This window comes from Mytilus edulis, chromosome 1, assembly GCF_963676685.1.
Source record: "Mytilus edulis chromosome 1, xbMytEdul2.2, whole genome shotgun sequence".
NCBI lineage: Eukaryota > Metazoa > Mollusca > Bivalvia > Mytilida > Mytilidae > Mytilus > Mytilus edulis.
Genome location: NC_092344.1, coordinates 51,289,684 through 51,313,877, shown reverse-complemented (window position 1 = coordinate 51,313,877; position 24,194 = coordinate 51,289,684). Strand labels below are relative to the sequence as shown.

Here is a 24,194-nt window from a genome sequence, read left to right as displayed (position 1 = left end):
CCAGTTGACATGTACACCTTACAATACTTCCATACACCAATATACTAGACCTATTGGTTATAGTATCTGCATGAGATATGGACTTGAACACCAAAACTTAACCTTGTTCACTGGTCCTTGAAATAAGGTCTACGTCAAGTGAAAACTGTGTGACAGCATGAGGACCTTGCACGATACACACATACCAAATATACTTATGCAAATGTTTGCACCTGTCCTAAGTCAGGAATCTGATGTACAGTAGTTGTCGTTTGTTTATGTAATATATACGTGTTTCTCGTTTTGTTTACATAGATTAGACCGTTGGTTTTCCCGTTTGAATGCTTTTACACTAGTAATTTTGGGGCCCTTTATAGCTTGTTGTTCGGTGTGAGCCAAGGCTCCGTGTTAAAGGCCGTACTTTTACCTATAATGGTTTACTTTTTAAATTGTTATTTGTATGGAGAGTTGTCTCATTGGCACTCACACCACATCTTCCTATATCTATTATCCTATTACTCATAATAAGAGAGAAATTAACATTACAAAAATCTTAACTCTTTTTCAAGTAGTCACTGAACCATGAAAATGAGGTCAAGGACAATCGACATGTGACAGACAGAAACTCTAACATAAGGCATCTATTTACAAAGTATGAAGCATCCAGGTCTTTCACCTAAAATATAAAGCTTTTAAACGTGAGCTAACACCGCTGCCGCCGATCACTATCCCTATGTCGATCTTTCTGCAACAATGGCAATTATGTGAACAATCTCAGGTCACAATACTTCCTTCAACAATAAGCAAACCAATACTGAATTGTAAGCTGTAAAAGGCTGTTATGACAAAATGTTAAACAATTTAAAAAAAGAATACTAAAAGCCTGATTTATGCTACAATGATGAACATACAACAAAAATTGACAGATAGAAACAAATGTCAACCACTTTCTTACAGGTTAATGGCGTGGGACTAGCGTCTACAGGCTGGGTTTGTCATGTTCAAAATTGGACCAATATCTTCAGGCTCGTTATGTCATGTTTGACTTGGGACAAACATTTACATGACTAGTTAATTATGTATGGTTTGAGATAATCATCTACAGGCTTGCATGGTTTGTCATGTCTGGCATGGGACCGGCATCAACAGGCTTAGTTTGTCATGTGCTTAAAAGTAATTAAACTTTCGAGTCAGTTGTTTTGTACTCGTACGTATACTACCAAATCAAACAAACGTTGGATTTCATGTTTCGAACATGGTTTTTGTGCTCCCAGCAATGAGCAAAGTTTTTTTTTACTTCAACTTGGTTTATCGTGTCAGGAATGGGACCAGCATCAACATGATTGATATTGTTATGTTAAGTATTGGACCATCTACTAGAGGCTTTGTTTGTCATGGAACCTGCACCTACAGGCTTGGCTTGCTATGTTTGGCATTGGATCAGCATATACAAATTACTGACATGGGACTGGCGTCTACAGGCTTGGTTTTCATGTCTGTCTGGCACGAGACCAGCATGATCCATCTACAGGCTTGGTTTGTCATGTATTTCTGGCATGGAACCAGCATCTACAGGCTTGGTTTTTCATGTTTGGCATTGGATTAGCAAATACAAACTATGTTAATCATAGATATAAGATGTGGTATGAGTGTATGGAATGGGACAAACATATCTACAGGCTTGGTTTGTCATGTTTGGCATTGGATCAGCATCAAAAGGCTTGGTTTGGTTTGTCATGGGATTAACATCTACATGCTCGGTTTGCAATGTCTGGAATGGGACCAGCGTCTATATGCTTGGTTTGTTATGTCTGAAATGGGACCATCAACTACAGGCTTGGTTTGTAATGTCTGAAATGGGACCAACATCTACATGCTTGGTTTGCCATATCAGCAATGGGACCAGCATCTACATGCTTGGTTTGTCATGTCTGAAATGGGACCATCATCTACAGGCTTGGTTTGTCGTGTCTGAAATGGGACCATCAACTACAGGCTTGGTTTATTAATGTCTGAAATGGGACCAACATCTACATGCTTGGTTTGCCATGTCAGCAATGGGACCAGCGTCTACATGCTTGGTTGAAATGTCTGGAATGGGACCAGCGTCTATATGCTTGGTTTGTCATGTCTGAAATGGGACTATCAACTACAGGCTTGGTTTGTATAAATGTCTGAAAGGGAACAACATCTACATGCTTGGTTTGCCATGTCAGCAATGGGACCAGCGTCTACATGCTTGGTTGAAATGTCTGGAATGGGACCAGCGTCTATATGCTTGGTTTGTCATGTCTGAAATGGGACCATCAACAACAGGCTTGGTTTGTATAAATGTCTGAAAGGGACCAACATCTACATGCTTGGTTTGCCATGTCAGCAATGGGACCAGCGTATTCATGCTTGGTTTGCCATGTCTGAAATGGGACCATCATCTACAGGCTTGGTTTGTCGTGTCTGAAATTGGACCAGCATCTACATTCTTGGTTTGCAATGTCTGGAATGGAACCAGCGTCTACAGGCTTGGTTTTTCATGTCTGAAATGGGACCATCATCTACAGACTTGGTTTTTCAAGTCTGGAATGGGACCAGCGTCCACAGGCTTGGTTTGTTATGTTTGGCATTGTTCATTTACTCGAATTGTGTAGAACTTTACTTTCATCTACATATCAATTTGATAAGACACTATAACAACACATGTACTGTTATAGTGCTGACAATGAAATATTCTCAGAAGGTACACAAAAAGGCTGTAACAGGAGAGAACAACAAAATTATTTTTCTCAAAATTCTGATCTTTGGGGAGCTCAGTTTTTTTAAACTGGCTGCTATTCACCTAAACAAATAGATTCATACATTCAGGAAATGGTGCTCTTCACATTACATTACAAGAAATAAATGTTTGGTCTTTCAAACGTGTCCACAGGTTGGAAATCAAAGCGCTGTAAGCGCTGAAGGCAGTTAACCAAAAACCAAGGCAACCGTAATTATGAAAACTGTGGCAATGTTGCCTCAACATTAAACATTCATATATAGCACATTCATGTTTATCTAATGATTTATTTATTAAGGGACGACATCAAAAGTTCAATGAAGGATAAAAAACTTAATTCAAATAGTTTATTTTCACTGACCCCCCTACCCCCCTATTAACTTAATGTGTGAAAAATTGATTGACCCATATGGATATATGTAAAAATCAATGTCGGATAACCAAATCTTGCTGCAGTTCAACCCCCGCCCCCAAACTATTTGAATTAAGTTTTTTATCTTACATTGATCTTTTGATGTCGTCCCTAAGGCAAATAATTTATATGTTATCAAGGTTTCAAAAGCAATGCATATATCAATGTATATTTGTTTATGGTGAGTCTGCAGTGGTACAAGTTCCCAATGATTGCAGTTGTTCTACTTGGTTGTTAACCTTGGTTTTATTTGACTGCTAGAAGTTCAAGTTGACTTAGTATGAAGATGTAATAGTATGAATGGACTGGTTTCCCTGGAAAGAAAACTGAGTTTGTGTTCTATAGTACAAAAGTTATGAGACACGAATCAGACAAATGTTCACTACAACAGGGATCAAAGGTGAGGTCTGACTGACCTGCCCATAGTAAATGTAAATGGTTTGTTTTTTTTGTCCCATACATATGAATATATATAATTTAGGGGGGGGATCTCAACGGTTTTCAAGTTCTCAAACAGGTAGGGGTAAGCCGAGGATTTAGGGGGGCAGGGGGCCCCGCCCCTCTTTTTGGGAAAAAAATTGGTTGCTTATATAGGGAATCACTGAAGCGTGACTTGAGCGGGCCCCCTCTCAGGTCAGTCAGCGGGCCCCCACTTATGAAAATTTCTGGATCCGCTACTGGGGGTAGGGTAACCCTAGGGACTTCCCCTACATTTCATTTTATTTGTTATATTGTCCCATACATGAATATATATGGTTTAGGGGTGGGGATCTCATTGGTTTCCAAGTTCTCAAACAGGAGGGGTAGGTTGACCCCAGGGACTCCACCTATATTTCATTTAATTAGTTATATTGGCCCATACATGAATATATATTGTTTTGGTGTGGGGATCTCAACCGTTTCCAAGTTCTCAAACAGGAGGGTTGGGGTGACCACAGGAACTTCCCCTATATTTTATTTTATTTGTTATATTGTCCCATACATGAGTATATATGGTTTAGGGGTAAGGATCTTGACCATTTCCAAGTTCTCAAACAGAAGGGTGTACAGTGACCTCAGGGACTCCCCTTATCTTTCATTTGAATTGTTATATTGTCCCGTACATGAATATATGGTTAAGAGGTGGCGATCTCAACGGGTGTCAAATTCTCAAACAGGAGGGGGTGGGGTGACACAAGGGACTCCCCCTATATTTCATCTGATTTGTTATATTGTCCCATACATGAATATATATGGTTTAGGGTGGGGATCTGGACCATTTTCAAATTCTAAAACAGGAAGGGTGGGGTGACCCCCAGCGACTCTTCCTATATTTCATTTGATTTTTCATATAGTCACAAACATGAATATATATGGTTAAGGGGTGTGGATCTCGACCGTTTCCAAGTTCTCAAACAGGAGGGGGTGGGGTAACTCCAGGGACTCCCCCTATATTTCATTTTATTTATAATATTGTCCTATACTTGAATATATGCAGGGGCGGATTCAGACGGGGGGTTGCGGGCTTGCACCCCCTTAAATTTGCAAAGCATGGGTTGTTCTCAGCTTAATAAAGAATATTCCGATAATTTCACCTCAAATTTTTTTAGCCTCGATCTGCTCAGCGAAAATTTAAGTTTGCGCCCCTCCTAACCTAAAATCCTGGATCTGCCCCAGGGGTGGGGAGCTCGACCGTTTCCAAGTTATCAAACAGGAGGGGGTAGAGTGGCCCAAAGAATGCCACCTATATATCATTTGATTTACTTACATTTAGGTATATATAATATAGTTGCATTATTTGTGAAAATAAAGAAAGAAACTTTCAGCTACTTTAATTGACCCTTCAAAATTGAGAAAAACAAATAACCCTTCGAAATTGCAGTCATATGTTTACACTTTAAAAGCATCTCACATGCATTATCATCATTTATCACTGATAAAGTAAATTTAGACTGTGACCATGAACATGTATATTGTTAGATATACTGTTCCCAGCTGTCATGTGTATTGAATTTTTAAATTAAAATTTGTCAAAAAGTAATTTTGAGTTTCTGTATAAAATATTTTTCTGCATTTTCTTTCTTTTACATATATCTTTTGGTTTACAATTCTAGTGTTTATATTCATTTACCATGCATAGATTTATTTTTTCACCTGCTTTGATTTATTTTGTAATTGATCGCCAAACCCGAAATTATCCTTATCCGCTTCCGGAATCGGATCCGATATTGTAAAATTTTGTCTTCACGACCGCCATTGTTATGTGTTTACAATGTTGTTTTTGTCAATCAGATACGATTTTACTCGAATTTATACAACATTTGTCGGCGATTTTCTGTGTAAAGCTAGCGGTTGAACAAAATGAACATCGTTGTTATGAATAATAATGATAAAAATAAGTTTTTAGCTCGTTTAATTGGAGACTTTGGTGACTTCCTTGGAAGGTTTGCAAAGTAATTTCTTATTTTCTTTAGTGGAAGGTGACTACGTCGGGCGTAGCTAGAAACCAACTATCCTGGTCGAAATTCCGCTTGCAAAAGTGGAAGGTCGCGGACCTCGGACCAACGCTAATTTGCACACCTGCTTCCAAATTCAAAAGCTACGAAAATTTCTTTTTCTAATTTGAAATTGCCGCCAACAGCATGAACAGTTGAACCTATTATATAATAGACTACTGACGTAGTTGTACTACGTATTGATGACAAACAATATCCCTACGACTTTTGCCATTTGGGAAATCTAAACTACTTGTCTTAAAATTAAGAGATTTTCGGCGATTAAATATTTCATACAATTGTTCTTTGACATCTTAGCTAAAAGCACAAGTCATGATGAACTACACAAGGATTCTTAATAAGCACTACTTCCTATGTGTAACTTCAAAACTTTTGGATAAATCGACGATCATTTAAGGTTTTTCTGGTCATATTTTTTCTAATCCAGAATAAAAAGTATTAAAAAAGTGTTCAATTAGTTATATATAACATAGTAGCGAGCTAGCCGGATAATAACAATGGCAAGTATTTCAGTATTTATTGGGTAGAACACAAATCTAGGGTGCTTGCATAATGCAGCTTAACTGCATAAAAAACCAGCAGTAATAGGAGGGAAAGTACCACTGGGGACAACATCCAAAAGACCCTTAAAAATACAAAAAATTCTTACATGCTTTATTTATAACAAAATAAGACCAGTAATGGGCAAGTACATTATATAATCTCAGATTTGTGAAAATTGCAAGGCTGTTTACTTAATTTAGATATTCTTTGAATGACTTAATTTTCAGAAAATAACAGGGGACAACATGATTTTTTTGGGGGGGTTGACCATTTAAATTATAATATTTCATTAGATGAAATTGGTTGCAGTTGGTGCATTATATACTCGAGTTAATACTGAAACTTAAAATTTTCCAAAAAGATGCCTGAATAAAAAAATAATTGCTGGTGAATAGTGGGACATGGAAATTATACTTTTTCAGATATTGTCTCATATACAGAATACTGGTATGGGACTAGCGAAAGGCTAGATTTTTCATGTCTGAAATGGGACCAGCATTTACATGCTCTGTTTGTAATATCTGGAATGAAACCAGCGTCTACCGGCTTGGTTTGTCAGGTCTGAAATGGAACCAGCATCTACAGGCTTGGTTTGTCATGTCTGCCATTGGATTATACAGACTGAGTTTATCATTCGACCAGTGTCTACAGTACAGGATTTTTTTTATCAAGTCTGAAAGGGACCAGCGTCTACAGTCTTGGTTTGTCATGTCTGCAATTGGATAAGCACAGGCTTGGTTTGTCATGGGATGAGCATAGACAGGGTTGGTTTGTCATGGGACTGCAACGTAAATGGGTTTTCGTGTGTAAACGTTTTTTTCATTCATAATCTGTCTCATTACATTATACCCCGCTGGCTCAGCCGTTTACGTTACTGGTAGAGAGGCGGGTTCGGCCTGTGCTTTCGCTCCAGGACTTCTGACAGCATACTGACAATACAACGAAACAATAAATTCAATAAGTGACAGGTATACGAAACCTAAAATATGACAATGATGACGATTTGCCAAGCAATGTATTTGCTCATATAACAAATGACAAAAATTCATAAAACAGTTTCATATTTAATAGACAAAGACAATATAAAAACATAAATATCGCGGTATCTCCATGTGAAAATATCAATTCAGAATTTCAATACATTTTCGAACTTCCCCTTTTTTTGAACAAACGATGCGGTGAAAAATACCCATTACAAGTTTACCAATTCAAAGAAACGTTTGGCCTTAGTGCTATCTAATGGAATAAAATAATATGATACGAGAATTTTGAGGTGTACGTTTTCTTAAAATATTGAGAGCTGTACACTAGTCGTCTTTAACTAAAATATTATCCAATCAATCAAGTTGTGACGTCAACCTTCCGAGACAAAAAAAAATATACCCACTGGTTCCCACCGACTTTGTTAGACTAGATCATGAACCTCATTATTCTATGACTAGGGAACAAAAATCGATCCAGTAAAAAAAACATCGCATTTCTCTATACCTGTTTAATTTTCAATCCAACCAGAGCAATGTCTGAAAACGTTTTTCAATATCATTGACCAGTTCAAGATCCAAAACCAAAACATGCGATAATACAAAATTCTATGTCAGAGTAAGGCACGAACAATTCCGTAAATTGACGACCGTTACTTCAAAATACCCCTCGGATTAGCCATCTGTTTAAATACCGCTATCAAAATGAACTCCATCTCTTTATAAACCCGAAATCATAAACTATCTAGCTAGTGTACAATTCCCTCTATTTATTCTGGAACGGAAACGTAATTTAATATTTTAGACCTGTTTGACTACAAGACCGAAAAGAAATACATCAAATGAGAAGAAATAAATATTTAAGTCAAACATCAAAATACAAAATACAATGAAATTTTAAAGTACAACTTACCAGTACGAAAGTTTTCCCCAATCTAAAGAAATACTGCCCTGACGAGGTTTAAATATCCAAGTCTGGACATTGAGTTCAAGCACGAGATAAACGATCCCCGCGAAAAAGTGACCGGACAACTATAGTTATATATAGTATCTAAAAAAAGAAAAAGGGGAATTTACGAGGACCCACAAACGTTACAGGACCAATGTCTACAGGCTTGGTTTGACATGTTTGGCATGGAACTTGTGTTGACAGGCTTGGTTTGTCATGGGACCCATGTCTACAGGCTTGATTTGACATGTTTGAAATGGAACCTGTGTTGACAGGCTTGGTTTGTAAAACAATGTAAAATGTTTGTCATGGGGCAGTATCTTCAAGCTTGGTCTGTAATGTTAGAATACACCCAACTGTCTTTCTATCTTAGGATTTGAGAACAACACAAATTGGAATCAAAGTCAGTTGGAAAGAGCTTTACTTATCAGATTGATATGTATACTAAGTCCCATTTTCATAGTTCATTTACCAATGTTTCTTCAAATTAGATGCAGTTCTATCCACACTGAAAATTTCACAGAAAAAAAAAGCAGACATGGTTTTCATAATTATGCATGGGAAATTGTCAACTCGGTGTTTTTCCCCAAATATGGACTAAGGTATTCACAAAATCAATAGGAACCGAGTTTAATGTGTCTTCTCATGAAATATAGTTAGACAATAGTATTTTATAGCTATTACCCCTGAAATGTAGATGCATTTTTATCAGTTTTTGTTATTATGAAAACCAAGGGATATTCTGAACAAGTACATAACAAATATATACAATTGAAAACAAATCATGGTGGAATATTCCTGACATTTGAACTTAATAGTGTTTTTTTTAAATAGTCCATATAAAAGGAAACTTTTCATTACAACTGAAGCCATACAAGTACTTGTCAATTTTCAAGCAGAAAATGTCAGGTGTCGAGACCAAAATTCTGAGGTTGAATTTATGTAAATATATTGATGGTTGCATTCCAATTTCATAGTTCTTCCTTTTGACCCAGTCAGGATATAACAAATGAGACCTACACTTGAGACAAGTATGCAACCATGAGTCCAGAGTTGGCATCAAACAAGAATTAAGATGAATTTGATTTTTTTTTTTGAAATTTTCCTTTGAAAGAATGCACTTACAAAGGGGTTGTCATATGTTCTACTCATCTGGAAATGCATGTATTTCCAGCAGGCAAGACACAAGTACATTTGAATGTGCATTAATTCATTATGTCTTCTTGCAATACCAGACTTGAAGTTTTGTTGTTGTTGTTGGGTTGATTACATAAAACTGAGAATGGAAACAGGGAATGTGTCAAAGATCCAATGTAACCTCATTAAAGAGCAGACAACTACCCAAGGCTACCAAAGGGTCTTCATCACAGCGATAAAAAATCCCACAACCAGAGGCTGAATTCAGCTTGCTCAACCTTCAGTTTCTATCATTATCTCTCATGCTCATGTTAATACATTGTACATAAAAGACTTATAAAATTTCGTTTTCTCTCTCTCTCTCTCTCTCTCTCTCTCTCTCTTGTAAAACTCTGTTCACCAATTCAATTTTCAAAACTTCTAGAAAATATTAACATTTTTATTATTAAAAATTCATATATTTACAAAATGATAACAATGAAAATAGAAATATACAGTAATAAATTATGAAATTCTTAAAACTGACAATGTCTATGATTGGAATGTTGATGATACTTGAGTTAGTCCAAGTCGTCTGAAAATAGAAAGAGGGATTTGTAAAATGATAAGTATATTTCAGTGAATAATTCATTAACAGATTAAGACAAAAACTGTTTGTAATGAGTTGTATGGGTTATCTACTATCTACTTTCTGGGTCTTTTTTTAGAAATACAGCCTGAATGGTTGGGATCCCGCTAACATGTTTAACCCCGCCACATTATTTATGTATGTGCCTGACTCCCAAATAAGGAGCATGTTACTCAGTGGTTGTCGTTTATTTAAGTGATAGATATTTGTTTTCGTTCATTTTTTTATATAAATAAGACCGTAAGTTTTCTCATTTGAATTGTTTTACATTGTCATATCAGATCCTTTTATAGCTGACTTTGCGTTATGGGCTTAGCTCATTGTTGAAGGTTGTACAGTGACTTATAGTTGTTATTGTCTGTGTCATTTCGGTCTCTTGTGGACAGTTGTCTCATTGGCAATCATACCACATCTTCTTTTTTATATACATAGAAAATTTGAACACATAATGAACAGAAGTCTATGCTTGCAGATAATTTGGTAAGCTGTCCTTTTCGCTCGAATGTGACATACCAAATAAAACTTATCAACAGTTTGTATTTACATGAATATAACAACTGCCTCGTTGAGCATGATCTGCTTACCATTCCAGAGCACCTGAGATCACCTAGTTTTTTGTTTTGTGGGGTCCATGTTATTTTACAGATGAGCCAAAAAAGCTATATAGTTTTCAATGGTTTGTTTTGTATACTGTTGTCTTTAATTGTTTTTCGCCAAGGCATATTCAGGTTGTTTTCCACGTAAGACATGTATGAGTTTGAATATCCCATTGGTATACTTTTCTCTAAGAGAAACATATTGATTTTCCAATCATTTACCGAAAAGATACATCTGCAAACTAGTAAAGCCTATAAAAGTGCATGTGGTTGTAAAAATTCAAATTACTTACGCTTCTCTTAAAAAAATATCAAATGTAATTTTTTCATCTTCTGTTCCCTCTGGAACTTCTGGAAAGTCTTTTATACCTAATGTTGTTAAAGCTGGAATAAAATTTATAGAGTATTAGCAAAAATCATAAATGATTATATTACTATTAGTATTTTTGCATTATACAACTTAAATGTAGCATAAAATAGTTAATGGTGTTGCAATAGCTTAATATTAATCATTTCAAAAGGAATCAAAAGTACAATGCATTTTGTTTATACAAACATAAAGTTGTGAACAGGATACAGTTTCTTTTCTCTTTTCTTATTCCTATAAAGTATCATGGTATCATAATCTCATGAAAATCCAATAGATGTGCCTATAAGTTAACAGACAGCTTCTATTGCAGTTTCCACATGTATAAGTTCGAAGAAACACTTTGGTTATATATGTTCCTGTATGTATTTTTTTGTTTGTTGCTAACCCCCGCAAGAATTGCTACTCATATCTGTTTATGTTGGCTAAGGTAACTAAAATTTGTGATCTGTAATCTTTATTTCTAAATAGTCTAGTGACCCATACATGTATATTTTTTTAAATTGTTATTTGAAAGCTAGCTCATCGTTCAGACTATCACATGTAAAAATAATTTTAAAAAATAAAAAAGATTATTTTTATAAGAAAATCAAGAAAATAAGAAATGTTATCAATATCTGTGTTATTGTGCAGTAATGATGAAGATTGAATGAATATGTGTAGAACTATCATTATTTTAATTTATTCACATTTAAAAAAAAGTATATGTATGCAAATATTTAGAAATATCAATGGGGTAAAAAAAAAGAAGCTATTACTAGTAAAAAAAGTATATATATGATGGGTTCTGCCTAAAGTATTTCTGTAGCTTTAACATGTTGTTTACTAATAGTTTTGTTTTTATACCTTCCATGTATTGCTGAAGTGTAATAAAGCCACGTCCTGTAGGATCCAACATTCCATAAATAGACTGTATATTTGTATCATCAAACAGACATGGAAAATCTAGTTTTGTAGCTCGAGATTTCTGTAACTTTTCTAAAATTTCAATCATGTGTTTTTTGGGCTCATCTGTGAAAAAAGATTAAAAAATAAAGATTATCAAACATAATGGATAACTCAAATGGATATGCACTCATATATTATGATTGTCTTTAAACATAAAGCTTTTCCATTTTTTATAAAGTTATTTTTGTCAAAATCTAACAGTGGCACTGTAAGGTTACATTACAAACAAATTTGTAAATATGAGAAGCAGGGAAGTCATGAATTTGTCGATTAAAATGAAACACATATGTTATAAAATAGAGTTATCCCCCTCTGTAGCCTAGTAATCAATGTAAAGGAAAAGTGATACATATACATGTACATGTAAAATTGAGAATGGAAATGGGGAATGTGTCAAAGAGACAACAACCCGACCACAGAACAGACAACAGCAACAGGTCTTCAAAGCAGAGAGAAATTCCCGCACCCTGAGGCGTCCTTCAGCTGGCCCCTAAACAAATGTGTATATGTTTTGACAATAACATTGTGTAATCATGTTACTGGTATAATATCAAGACAAGAAATACTGAAATTCTAAGTACATGTAAAAAAACTCCTCTGAAGGAAATAGAAATATTCAAAAGTGTTGTGATCAATTGACACCTTTACCTGAAATAGTCAATTTATAAAACAATATGAATTAAGTGATTAGTTGGCTCTAAGCTAGTGGTGGCTATTTGAGTTTAATCATGCTCATGGTTGTGGTTTACCTTAAGCTTTGAATCTACATGTAGGTCCGTTTGCACAAAATAACATTCCCTCCCAATGTGTTCCCCCTTGTCCAGTAAAATATCCCCAAGGAACTAGTAATGACGCACCTAATGTTATGTTTGTCTCCGCATTTAATCTACCATTTAAAAGAATTAAAACAGAATTGAATAAAAGATTGATAACTTGTGAATATATTTCAATCATTAAACAGTTGTTATTTGAAACGGTAACAACAATAAAAATCATGTTTGCTATAAACATTATGAACGAACTGTCTACTAACGATGGGTACCAGTAATTACTCACTGTAAACAAACCAGTAAAAAACCACTTGCATGTAACTGATAATCAAAAATTTGCTTCACTCTGGATTCTTTAAAGTTAACACTGTTCAACAAATTCAAATTTAATAACAACTTTTGACATTTTCATTCACTTTAATGATCATGATGATTGCAACACAAAATTTTTGATTAATTTAATTCTAACCTATAATTTTTTTCAAATTTTATATAGAATTGTTTAAAATTGATGAAAGTGATATATATATTCCAAATATTTGAAAAATAAAAAGTAATTGCATTCATAAAACAACATAGACAATATTTATATTTATCAATGTATACTTCATGCATACATTGAATGAAAAAAAAAGATCTAAAACCATAGAAAATTATATAAGCCATTTGTAAGCGACGAACAAATTGGACAACAGTGATTCCCGCTTAAATGTAAAATCATGTCACATGATAGTCACGTGATTTGAAAATCACGTAATGGGTAAGACTGTGGTTACATGTGTACATACTTTTATTAACCAAAGTGGATATAGGACTGATAATCATTCGGGGAAGGGTAGATTGTTTTTTACCTTGATAAAATGTTATGAACAGTAAATGTTGAGAACGTCACGTCTTTTGTTTAGAAATATAAAACCGTAAACTAAATCGGTGCGTCATTTCTGGTTGGGATCAAAACAGGTGCCGAGACGATACAGATAAATCTGTGAAATACAATGAACTGAAATCATTGGAATCAAACAAGGAGAAAACATGAAGAAAACATAATAAAATTAATACTTTTTGAAAGCACTTTATGAAAACGTAAATTAACATAATTTTCTTTTGTGTATTGCCGCATTAAATAACATTTTTATATTTATTTGAAATAAGTAGTTTTAAGATTTCAAAAATTTTCTTTTTGCTAAATAGTATGTCGCTATTACTACTTAAGTCCCTGTCAGTGAATGGTATAAAATAAATAAAAATATGTTTTTCATTCCATTGTTTTAAAATAAATAGACATTCTGACATTGATTCTAAAAACATAAACAAATGTTTTTTTTCTTTTAGGACTGATAAAATAACATTAACATAGATTAGTCAGATATATTTTTTATGTACCTGGTCTATGAAAAATCAATTGTGATGTCAAATTATTGAACAATTCCACAATCTTATGATCGTTTAAGTATTCTTTTGCATCGGCATCTCTGCCTTGCCATGTATTTTCTGAACCTTCGGTAGACATCTTGATTTACGCTGTGTCGTCTTGGAAACAATCAGACAGCAGTAAATCAAAAATATTTTTTTGAATTTGAATAACTGTTACGAATAGAAATCTCCCTATATAGAACTCCGTTGAAATATTTGTTATATGATTTTATTTTTCATTGAATACAAAAACATTTTCTTACGGGACGTAATTCGCGCACCTGCTGTACTTCAAGATGGCTGCGCCCAGTAAAGCAAAACAATGAATTTTTCTTCCTATATTTATCATTTATTTGTTTTTGGTTAAATGCAAAAAAAAAAAAAACATTCTATGTCATAAACAAAAGAGATTTATATTAGACAAGGAATTTCAGTTTTGACCAGTCGTTGAATCCATTATTATTCAAATTCATAATTTTTGGCGCAAATTATATTTATCTGATTGAGACATAATTTATGATATAGTGTTTGAATGCTGACCTAGGACAGGTGTTATCAGGAGAGATTTTTACACGGGAACTGCAGTTTAAACAAAAAATGTCGTATCCGATAGAACACAAAACTGTGTTTGTGCTTGATAGATCGCCTCATTTTGCCAAATCTTGCAAAGAAAGCATTGAATATGATGCACTGTCGAAAGTAAAGGCACCAGGTGTTATCCCAGCTGCTCCAATAACAAAGTCACTCTGGACATGCAATGTTGAAACAATGGTGGAGTATATGAGAATTGTGTATGATATTTTTCCAGGCACACGACTGGTAATGACTTCTATATGGTTGTATTTCTGCTCATATCTTAGTCCAAATAATTATGACGTATTGAAAGCCTTGTCGTCGTTAACAATTTTTCAAACATCTTCTCCTCTGAAACTACTGAATGGATTTGAATGAAACTTAAAATGATTGTTCCTTAGATTATCCTGCACAAAGTGTGTGCTTCGATTTTTGATCCGTCAAAAAACATGTCCGCCATTACTTATAATAGAACATAGGGGTCAAATGCAGTTTTTGGCTTATATCTCAAAAACGGAAGCATTTAGAGCAAATCTGACATGGGGTAAAAATGTTCATTAGGTCAAGATCTATCAGCCCAGAAATTTTCAGATGAATCAAACAAACCATTGTTGGGTTGCTGCCACTTAATTGGTAATTTTAAGGAAATTTTGCAGTTTTTGGTCATTATCTTGAATATTATTATAGATGAAGATAAACTGTAAACAGCAAAAATGATCAGCAAAGTAAGATCTACAAATAAGTTAAATATGACCAAAATTGTCAATTGACCCCTTAAGGGGTTATTGTCCTTTAATGACAATAAGTCTAGTAGATTTGGTGTATAGAAGAACTGCAAAGTGTACATGTCCAACTGGCAGGTGTCATCTCACCTTGACCTCATTTTCATGGTTCAGTGGTTATAGTTAAGTTTTTGTGTTTTGGTCTGTTTTTCTTATACTATATATGCAATAGGTCTACTAAAATTGGTGTATAGAATGATTGTAAGGTGTACATGTCTAGCTGACAGGTGTCATCTAACCTTGACCTCATTTTCATAATTCAGTGGTCAAAGTTAACTTTTTTAGTTTTGGTCTATTTTTTTAATACTTTATGCATTAGGTCAACTATATTTGGTGTATGAAAATATTTTATGATCTATATGTCGGTTACGCAGGTTTTATTTGAACTTGACCTCATTTTCACAGTCCATTGCTAAGTTTTAAGTGTTTGTGTTTTGGTCTCATTTTCTTTATTTATAAACAGTAAGTCATATATATTTGTAATATTGAAGAATTGTTAGCTGTACATGTTTGCCTGGCATGGTTCAATATGTTCAATAAGGCATTGTTTACCAGGTGAGCGATTCAGGCTCTTGAGATCCTCTTGTTTGAACATACAAAAAAAATGTAAATGTATTCCACCAAAGATATCTTTTATATATGTATGAAGCTAGTTATTAATCATCTGTGTGTCTTATGAGCAGTAGCTTAAAGAAATAATATACTTTTATGATCAAATTCAACATCCAAATTAAAAAAAAAAGTGAACTTAGAAATGGGTTAGAATAGATATTCTTATTATCATACATAGGAATATTTTGACCTACAATGTATTTCTTTTGCAATTTTTATCATGTTTTTTATTGCCTAATTTAAGAAAACATTGATGTATTTTGAAATTTCTTTGAATTTTGAGGAAAAATATTCTGCCTTAGTTTATAAGTGTACTTTATACATGTATACATTGTATGTTTCCTTGGTTCGTTTTTTTCAAGACTTTAATTTTAATATTCATCATCATGATCATGTTTATTGAAAAATATTATAAAATATAGTTTCCAGGACCCAAAATATTTTATTTCACAATTTAACTCTGTTTATTAAAAATTTCAATCTTATTTGTAGTTCAAGTTTTAAAATGTTTAGATCTGGACATCATGAAAAGAACAACTGGGACCACACTGAAACATATAACATGTTTTAAAAATTGAATTATTTGGCGAGAGTAAATTAAGTACATACCCTGGTTGACATACTTGAAAATAAACAGTTCAGTTATAAAAATAACCAATTGTAATATGCACATTTAATCATCGGACTCTCTTATCAACAGATCAATAAAAACTTAAATAATAACCAGAGAATACACAATCATTTTTCACAAAAGGATGTTTGATTTCACTATTCAGAAGATTTTTGGTACTTTCAACAATTAAATGCAATATGAACAATATGTTGAGATAGATTGTTTATGTTGTCTCAACAACAGTTTTATGAGATCTGTAGTGATCTTTCAGAATGTTTGAGCGGGTCATATCCATACTTGGAGTGGGTAAACGTACAGTAATGAAATAGTTTGAGGATTTTTTTTAAAGTAAAATAGTTTTGTTTGTCTTTGAGCAATGCCAATTACTAAATTCTTATATACAAATTCTACGAATCACAAATGGCCATATCTTCAAGATGGAGGCTTCAATAATCCAATGGCATTATGTGAGTTGTCCCTAAGTGAGGAATGGAACAGAAATAAAATACAGCAAATGTATTGGAAATTGTGAAAAATGAAATAGAACTCATCAGCTCCTGTAATATCAGTCAGGAGACTTATTGAAATAAGTGATTTTTAAATCACTTATTTGAGTAGCAAATTCGAAGTTTTGTCATAAATTGTGATTTTGTAGTTTAACTAAAATTTTAAACACATAGGTTTAAATAATATCTTTTCATTCATAAAATTGAAAAAAAAATGAATTTTTAGCTTCTTTTAAGTAGCAAGGTTTATGCCTTTGATGCTATCATTTAGCTGCAAATTCTATTTTAGTTGAAAAAATGCTGTAATAATGGCTTTACTATAATTAACTGATACTTTCTTAACAGATTTTACCCAGCCGTGGGAGTATTTTTCCTGTAAAGTTCAAAGTTTCATCTTTCAGATTATGTAATAAAATTCTACTGTTCTGATAAAAATTTCACTGTTCGGGGGTGTTGAAACTAGTGGGGTTATAAAAATAATGATACTTGAAGAAATGATTTTTGGGAAAGAAATTGAGGTATGATACTTAAACAAATGATTTTTATGTCATTATCCATGTTATCCTAGATTCAGTACAAGGTCATCACCTGAAATGACCTGGTCATCCTAGACAACACAGATGTTTGTTCTGATAAGTTTAGAAACATAATTAGTCCCTGGATCATTAGTATTCTATATTTAAAGCTACAGTAAAATTAAATCACTTCTTCTAGTGATTATTTTGTACTACTTAAATAGGTGATTATTAAAGAAAGATAACTCTTACTTCCAACCTTTATGGAAATAATCTTACTTGAATCAGTGATTTAGAAAATCACTCATTTAAGTAAGTCCCCTGATTGAATATGAATTTTGAACTTGTAATGTTTTTAACACTTACTTAAAGGTGCACCATGTGCACTAACTGTCAAATTCATGTGCACCAATTTGACTCAAATTCTCATAATTGATTTATAACAATGTTTAAAAACAATTATCCAAATAATAAAAAGTCTAAAATTAACAATTGACAGGGCATTGGCTCTAGAATTTGTAGCTTGTTTAGTGCTTGTTTAGTTAGTATTTAGTCTAGACTCCATCAAGTTAACTCTCAAGTTGACCTACGAAGACCTCTGATGGTCATATAAGCAATTAAAACATTAATTTAGATATAAATAGATAAGGAACTCATGCAATTGGATTTTTCTATTTTTCTAAGTCTGTTTAATTAGTAAAAATTATATATTATAAATAAAAATAATTGTCTATCATCATTTTAACCTGTTTAAGATCTAGCATGATATTTTGTTATACTTTCAATGTTGACATTATATTTCTTTAAATAACTAAACACACACAGTTCATGCGTTATCCGTCTCTTGCTAAAGGGTTAAATTGAAGTTCACAGAAATACGGATTCAGTGAGGTCAAATTATTCACTTGCAACTTCCCACTAAACATGCTAAAAGTGAATATTATTTGGCTGTTTCACTTTTCATTAATTATTGAAAAAAAAAAAAAATCATATTTTATAATTTTTTTTATATATCTTGTAGCTACATGTAGTGCCTCTTTAATAAGTTTTAATTTACATTTAATTGATTACATGTAAATATGATTGGAAACACATATGATTTAAAAAATGAAGTTAATTATAAGACTTAACATTAATATCAAAATTGATCACTGATGTAAATCTCGCATGATAAAATTAATTATTTTTAATAACAAGTTAAAACATTTATTGAGACATATATTTAGTTGAACGATATACAACTTCAAATACATTTGTACACCATACTATTTTTGTCTTTTGATATACCTTAATTAGGATTAAATAAATGGTTTATAAGTTCCCTATAGTATTATTGTCTATTTACAGTGAACTACTTTAAACACATGATTTAGGGGATGAAAAGTGGGTGTAGATTAAACACAAACGTGCACAACACATGCACGATAGGAGATATCCAATAAAGTAATTCAATACCTCAGAGGTTTACAATCGTTTGGACTAAACAACACACGTTACTAGACATGTTTCAGTATGAACAATACATTGTCGATATCCGATACTCAATTAGTAAATTATTAAATAGATTATCACCTTAAGCAGTAACAGCTAGGTTTAAGCAACACACGTTATCTGACATGTTTTAGTTTGATAGGATTACCTTGATTACCTTATTATGGATAGCAATATATTAATAGGGGATCATATGATAATACATGTGCCGACCGTGCGAGGGCTGAAAAGCCAGTCAAGGTCGTTAAACACTTCCATATAATACATGTAAAAGTAATGTATTATCAGTGTTGGTAAAAAAAATCAAAGTTATAAAAAATGAATTATGCTTGAAAAAAGCATGGAAACTTTGTATTGTAATTTTCATGAGTATAAAAGAATTTTTGGCCTAAATTATTTTTTTAGCCAATTTGAGTATATTTGTCCTTTACCTTGAAAACCAAAATAGATAACTGTATATTAAGTAAAAATTATCAATAGCACAAGATGTTTAAAATTTGCAAAATGACTGGAATCATAAATGGACACTTTATACATGTTATAGACATACAATATAATAGACCTTAAATTATGACATTTTTTGTATTTTCCTATTATTTTTATACGCCCGTTTATGGGACGTTTTATGGCCGTCTTTCCATCTTTCTGTCCGTCAATAACATGTCTGACAATAACTCAATATTGCTTGAACCAACTTGCATGAATCTTTGGTGAATTGTCTATTGTCGTGAGCTCCCTTTCATTTTTTAGCTCACCTGGCCCAAAGGGCCAAGTGAGCTTTTCCCATCACTTGGCGTCCGGCGTCCTCATCCGGCGTCCTCGTCCATCGTCCGTCGTCGTCCGTCGTCGTTAACTTTTACAAAAATCTTCTCCTCTGAAACTACTGGGCCAAATTAAACCAAACTTGGTTACAATCATCATTGGGGTATCTAGTTTAAAAAATGTGTGGCGTGACCCGGCCAACCAACCAAGATGGCCGTCATGGCTAAAAATAGAACATAGGGGGTAAAATGCAGTTTTTGGCTTATAACTCAAAAACCAAAGCATTTAGAGCAAATCTGACATGGGGTGACATTGTTTATCAGGTCAATATCTATCTGCCCTCAAATTTTCTAATGAATGCGACAACCCGTTATTGGGTTGCTGCCCCTGAACTGGTAATTTTTGGGAATTTTTGCTGTTTTTGGCTATTATCTTGAATATTATTATAGATAGAGATAAACTGTAAACAGCAATAATGTTCATCAAAATAAGATTTACAAATAAGTCAACATGACCAAAATGGTCAGTTGACCCCTTTAGATGTTATTGACCTTTATAGTCAATTTTTAACCATTTGTTCCTAAATTTTAGTAATATTTTACAAAAATCTTCTTCTCTGAAACTACTGGGCCAAATTAATCCAAACTTGGCCATAATCATCTTTGGGATATCTAGTTTAAAAAGTGTGTGGCGTGACACAGCCAACCAACCAAGATGGCCGCCATGGCTAAAAATAGAACATAGGGGTAAAATGCAGTTTTTGGCTTATAACTCAAAAACCAAAGCATTTAGAGCAAATCTGACAGCGGTAAAAGTGTTTATCAGGTCAAGATCTATCTGTCCTGAAATTTTCAGATGAATTGGACAACCTGTTGTTGGGTTGCTGCCCCTGAATTGTTAATTTTAAGGAAATTTTGCTGTTTTTGGTTATTATCTTGAATATTATTATAGATAGAGATAAACTGTAAACAGCAATAATGTTCAGCAAAGTAAGATTTACAAATAAGTCAGCATGACCAAAATGGTCAGTTGATCCCTTTAGGAGTTATTGCGCTTTATAGTCAATTTTTAACCATTTTTTTCGTAAATCTTAGTAATATTTTACAAAAATCTTCTCCTCTGAAACTACTGGGCCAAATTAATCCAAACTTGGCCATAATCATCTTTGGGATATATAGTTTAAAAAATGTGTGGCGTGACCTGGCCAACCAACCAAGATGGCCGCCATGGCTAAAAATAGAACATAGGGGTAAAATGCAGTTTTTGGCTTATAACTCAAAAACCAAAGCATTTAGAGCAAATCTGACAAGCGGTAAAAGTGTTTATCAGGTCAAGATCTATCTGTCCTGAAATTTTCAGATGAATTGGACATCCTGTTGTTGGGTTGCTGCCCCTGAATTGTTAATTTTAAGGAAATTTTGCTGTTTTTGGTTATCTTGAATATTATTATAGATAGAGATAAACTGTAAACAGCAATAATGTTCAGCAAAGTAAGATTTACAAATAAGTCAGCATGACCAAAATGGTCAGTTGATCCCTTTAGGAGTAATTGCGCTTTATAGTCAATGTTTAACCATTTTTTACGTAAATCTTAGTAATCTTTTACAAAAATCTTCTTCTCTGAAACTACTGGGCCAAATTAAACTAAACTTGGCCACAATCATCATAGGGGTAACTTGTTAAAAAAATGTGTGGCGTAACCCGGCCAACCAACCAAGATGGCCGCCATGGCTAAAAATAGAACATAGGGGTAAAATGCAGTTTTTGGCTTATAACTCAAAAACCAAAGCATTTAGAGCAAATCTGACAAAGGGTAAAAGTGTTTATCAGGTCAGGATCTATCTGTCCTGAAATTTTCAGATGAATCGGACAACCCGTTGTTGGGTTGCTGCCCCTAAATTGGTAATTTTAAGAAAATTTTACTGTTTTTGGTTATTATATTGAATATTATTATAGATAGAGATAAACTGTAAACAGCAATAATGTTCAGCAAAGTAAGATTTACAAATAAGTGAACTTGACCGAAATGGTCAGTTGACCCCTTTAGGAGTTATTGCCCTTTATAGTCAATTTTTAACCATTTTTCGTAAATCTTAGTAATCTTTTACAAAAATCTTCTTCTCTGAAACTACTGGGCCAAATTAATCCAAACTTGGCCACAATCATCTTTTGGATATCTAGTTTAAAAAATGTGTCCGGTGACCTGGCCATCCAACCAAGATGACTGCCATAGCTAAAAATAAAACATAGGGGTAAAATGCAGTTTTTGGCTTATAACTCAAAAACCAAAGCATTTAGAGCAAATCTGACATTGGGTTGAATTGTTTATCAGGTCAAAATCTATCTGCTCTGAAATTTCGGATGAATCGGACAACCCGTTGTTGGGTTGCTGCCCCTAAATTGGTAATTTTAAGGAAATTTTACTGTTTTGGGTTATTATCTTGAATATTATTATAGATAGAGATAAACTTTAAACAGCAATAATGTACAGCAAAGTAAGATTTACAAATAAGTCAACATGACTGAAATGGTCAATCCCCTAAGGGGTCCTTTATGGTCAATTTTTAACAATTTTCATAAAATTTGTAAATTTTTACAAACATTTTTTACTGAAACTACTGGGCCAAGTTCATTATAGATAGAGATAATTGTAAGCAGCAAGAATGTTCAGTAAAGTAAGATGTACAAACACATTATCATCACCAAAACACAATTTTGTCATGAATCCATCTTCTTCCTTTGTTTAATATTCACATAGACCAAGGTGAGCGACAGGCTCTTTAGAGCCTCTAGTTTTATAAATCTTAGATTTTAAGTTTATGAGTTTTGGTGTTTTTTCATGAATAAAAAAGAGAATTTTCCAGTTTTCGGACAATAAATCAATTTAAACATTTTCACTAATTGCAAGAGACTTTGTTGAATTTTTAAAATCTATTGAAGTAAGCTCCCTTTCAATTTTTATAAATTTTAGAATAAATGTTTCAGAGTTATGTGATTTTGTTCATAAAAAAGGGGGATTTTCAATATTTTGGACAATAACTCAAAAATGCTTTCAACAGTTTTCATCAAATTTTGGTGATTTTTAATTAGCTCACCTGGCCCAAAGGGCCTAGTGAGCTTTTCTCATCACTTGGCGTCCTTCGTCCGTCATCGTTAACTTTTACAAAAATCTTCTCCTCTGAAACTACTGAGCCAAATTTAACCAAACTTGGCCAAAATTATCATTTGGGTATCTAGTTAAAAAGTTGTGTCCGATGACCCGCCAAACCAACCAAGATGGCCACCATGGCTGAAAATAGAACATGGGGGTAAAATGTATATTTTGGCTTATAACTCTGAAACCAAAGCATTTAGAGCAAATCTGACAGGGGTCAAATTGTTTATTATGTCAAGATCTATCAGCCCTGAAATTTTCAGATGAATCGAACAATGGGTTGTTGGGTTACTGCCCCTGAATTGGTAATTTTAAGGAAATTTTGTCCCTTTTCGGTTATTATCTTGAAAATTATTATACATGTTATAGATAGAGATAAACTGTGAACAGCAATAATGTTCGGCAAAGTAACATCTACAAATAAGTCAACATTATCAAAATGGTCAGTTGACCCCTTAAGGAGTTATTGCCCTTAATAGTAATTTTTTACCAATTTTTCGTAAATTTTTATAATTGAAGTTTTGGATAACTTAACTGCCAGATAACTCATCATAAGGAAAACTTATTTGCTGTATAACTCATCTGCAGATAAATCATCCACCGGTTTACCAATCCACACGCTGTTTAATCATCCTGCTGGTTGAACTAACCCTAGGTTAAACCTACAGCTGGTTAACACAACCGCTGGTTGAAATAATGGCAGGTTAAAAGAACCTTTGTTTAACACAACCGTCGTTCAACACAACCGTCGTTCAACACAACCGCTGATCAACATATGACCTCAACAGTCTACAGATCACTATATAAGGAGACCAAAAACACAATTTAACCATTCAACATCTGAAGAAGGTCCATTAAAGGACAGAAACTGGTTAGGGAGTATTATCATCAGGCGCTGTTATTAAGTTGTAACGGCATATATTGTCCTATATTTTTTTATATAATTGAAGTTATAATCAATATGATTTAGGTCAAGATTTTTGACACATTAATCATTTCAGTAAACAATAAAAACTATTAATGGTATAAGATTTACAAATTAAATTGCTAATATTTTTGATACAGATTTTTATGCCCCTGTTGTATTCGAGGGGGCATTAAGTTTCACCCTTGTCTACCCGTTCTCCGTTAGTCTCACAGTTGGTTTCCGTTTTCTAACTTTAGTTTGCCTCTACCAAATGCTATCAAACTTATACACA

At 33.5% G+C, this 24,194-nt stretch overlaps 2 protein-coding genes across 2 annotated transcripts in view; one reads left to right on the top strand and one right to left on the bottom strand.

The window, feature by feature from the left end:
* Positions 1-9,683: 9,683 nt before the first annotated feature.
* LOC139513652 (EF-hand calcium-binding domain-containing protein 10-like) lies at positions 9,684-14,120 on the bottom strand. The gene is made up of 4 exons (XM_071302342.1): positions 13,958-14,120; positions 11,703-11,867; positions 10,783-10,873; positions 9,684-9,839 (listed from the first exon to the last, which is right to left on the bottom strand). Exons 1-4 carry the CDS (start codon positions 14,082-14,084, stop codon positions 9,797-9,799), a joined length of 426 nt encoding a protein of 141 aa, XP_071158443.1. The 5' UTR covers positions 14,085-14,120; the 3' UTR covers positions 9,684-9,796.
* Positions 14,121-14,234: 114 nt separating this feature from the next.
* Positions 14,235-24,194, top strand: part of LOC139513630 (integrator complex subunit 13-like) — a 72,102-nt gene continuing 62,142 nt past the window's right edge. Inside the window, exon 1 of the mRNA XM_071302300.1 lies at positions 14,235-14,806. Within this exon, the coding sequence (XP_071158401.1) occupies positions 14,585-14,806 (222 nt within the window). The 5' untranslated portion in view covers positions 14,235-14,584. The remainder of the gene's footprint in view (positions 14,807-24,194) is intronic.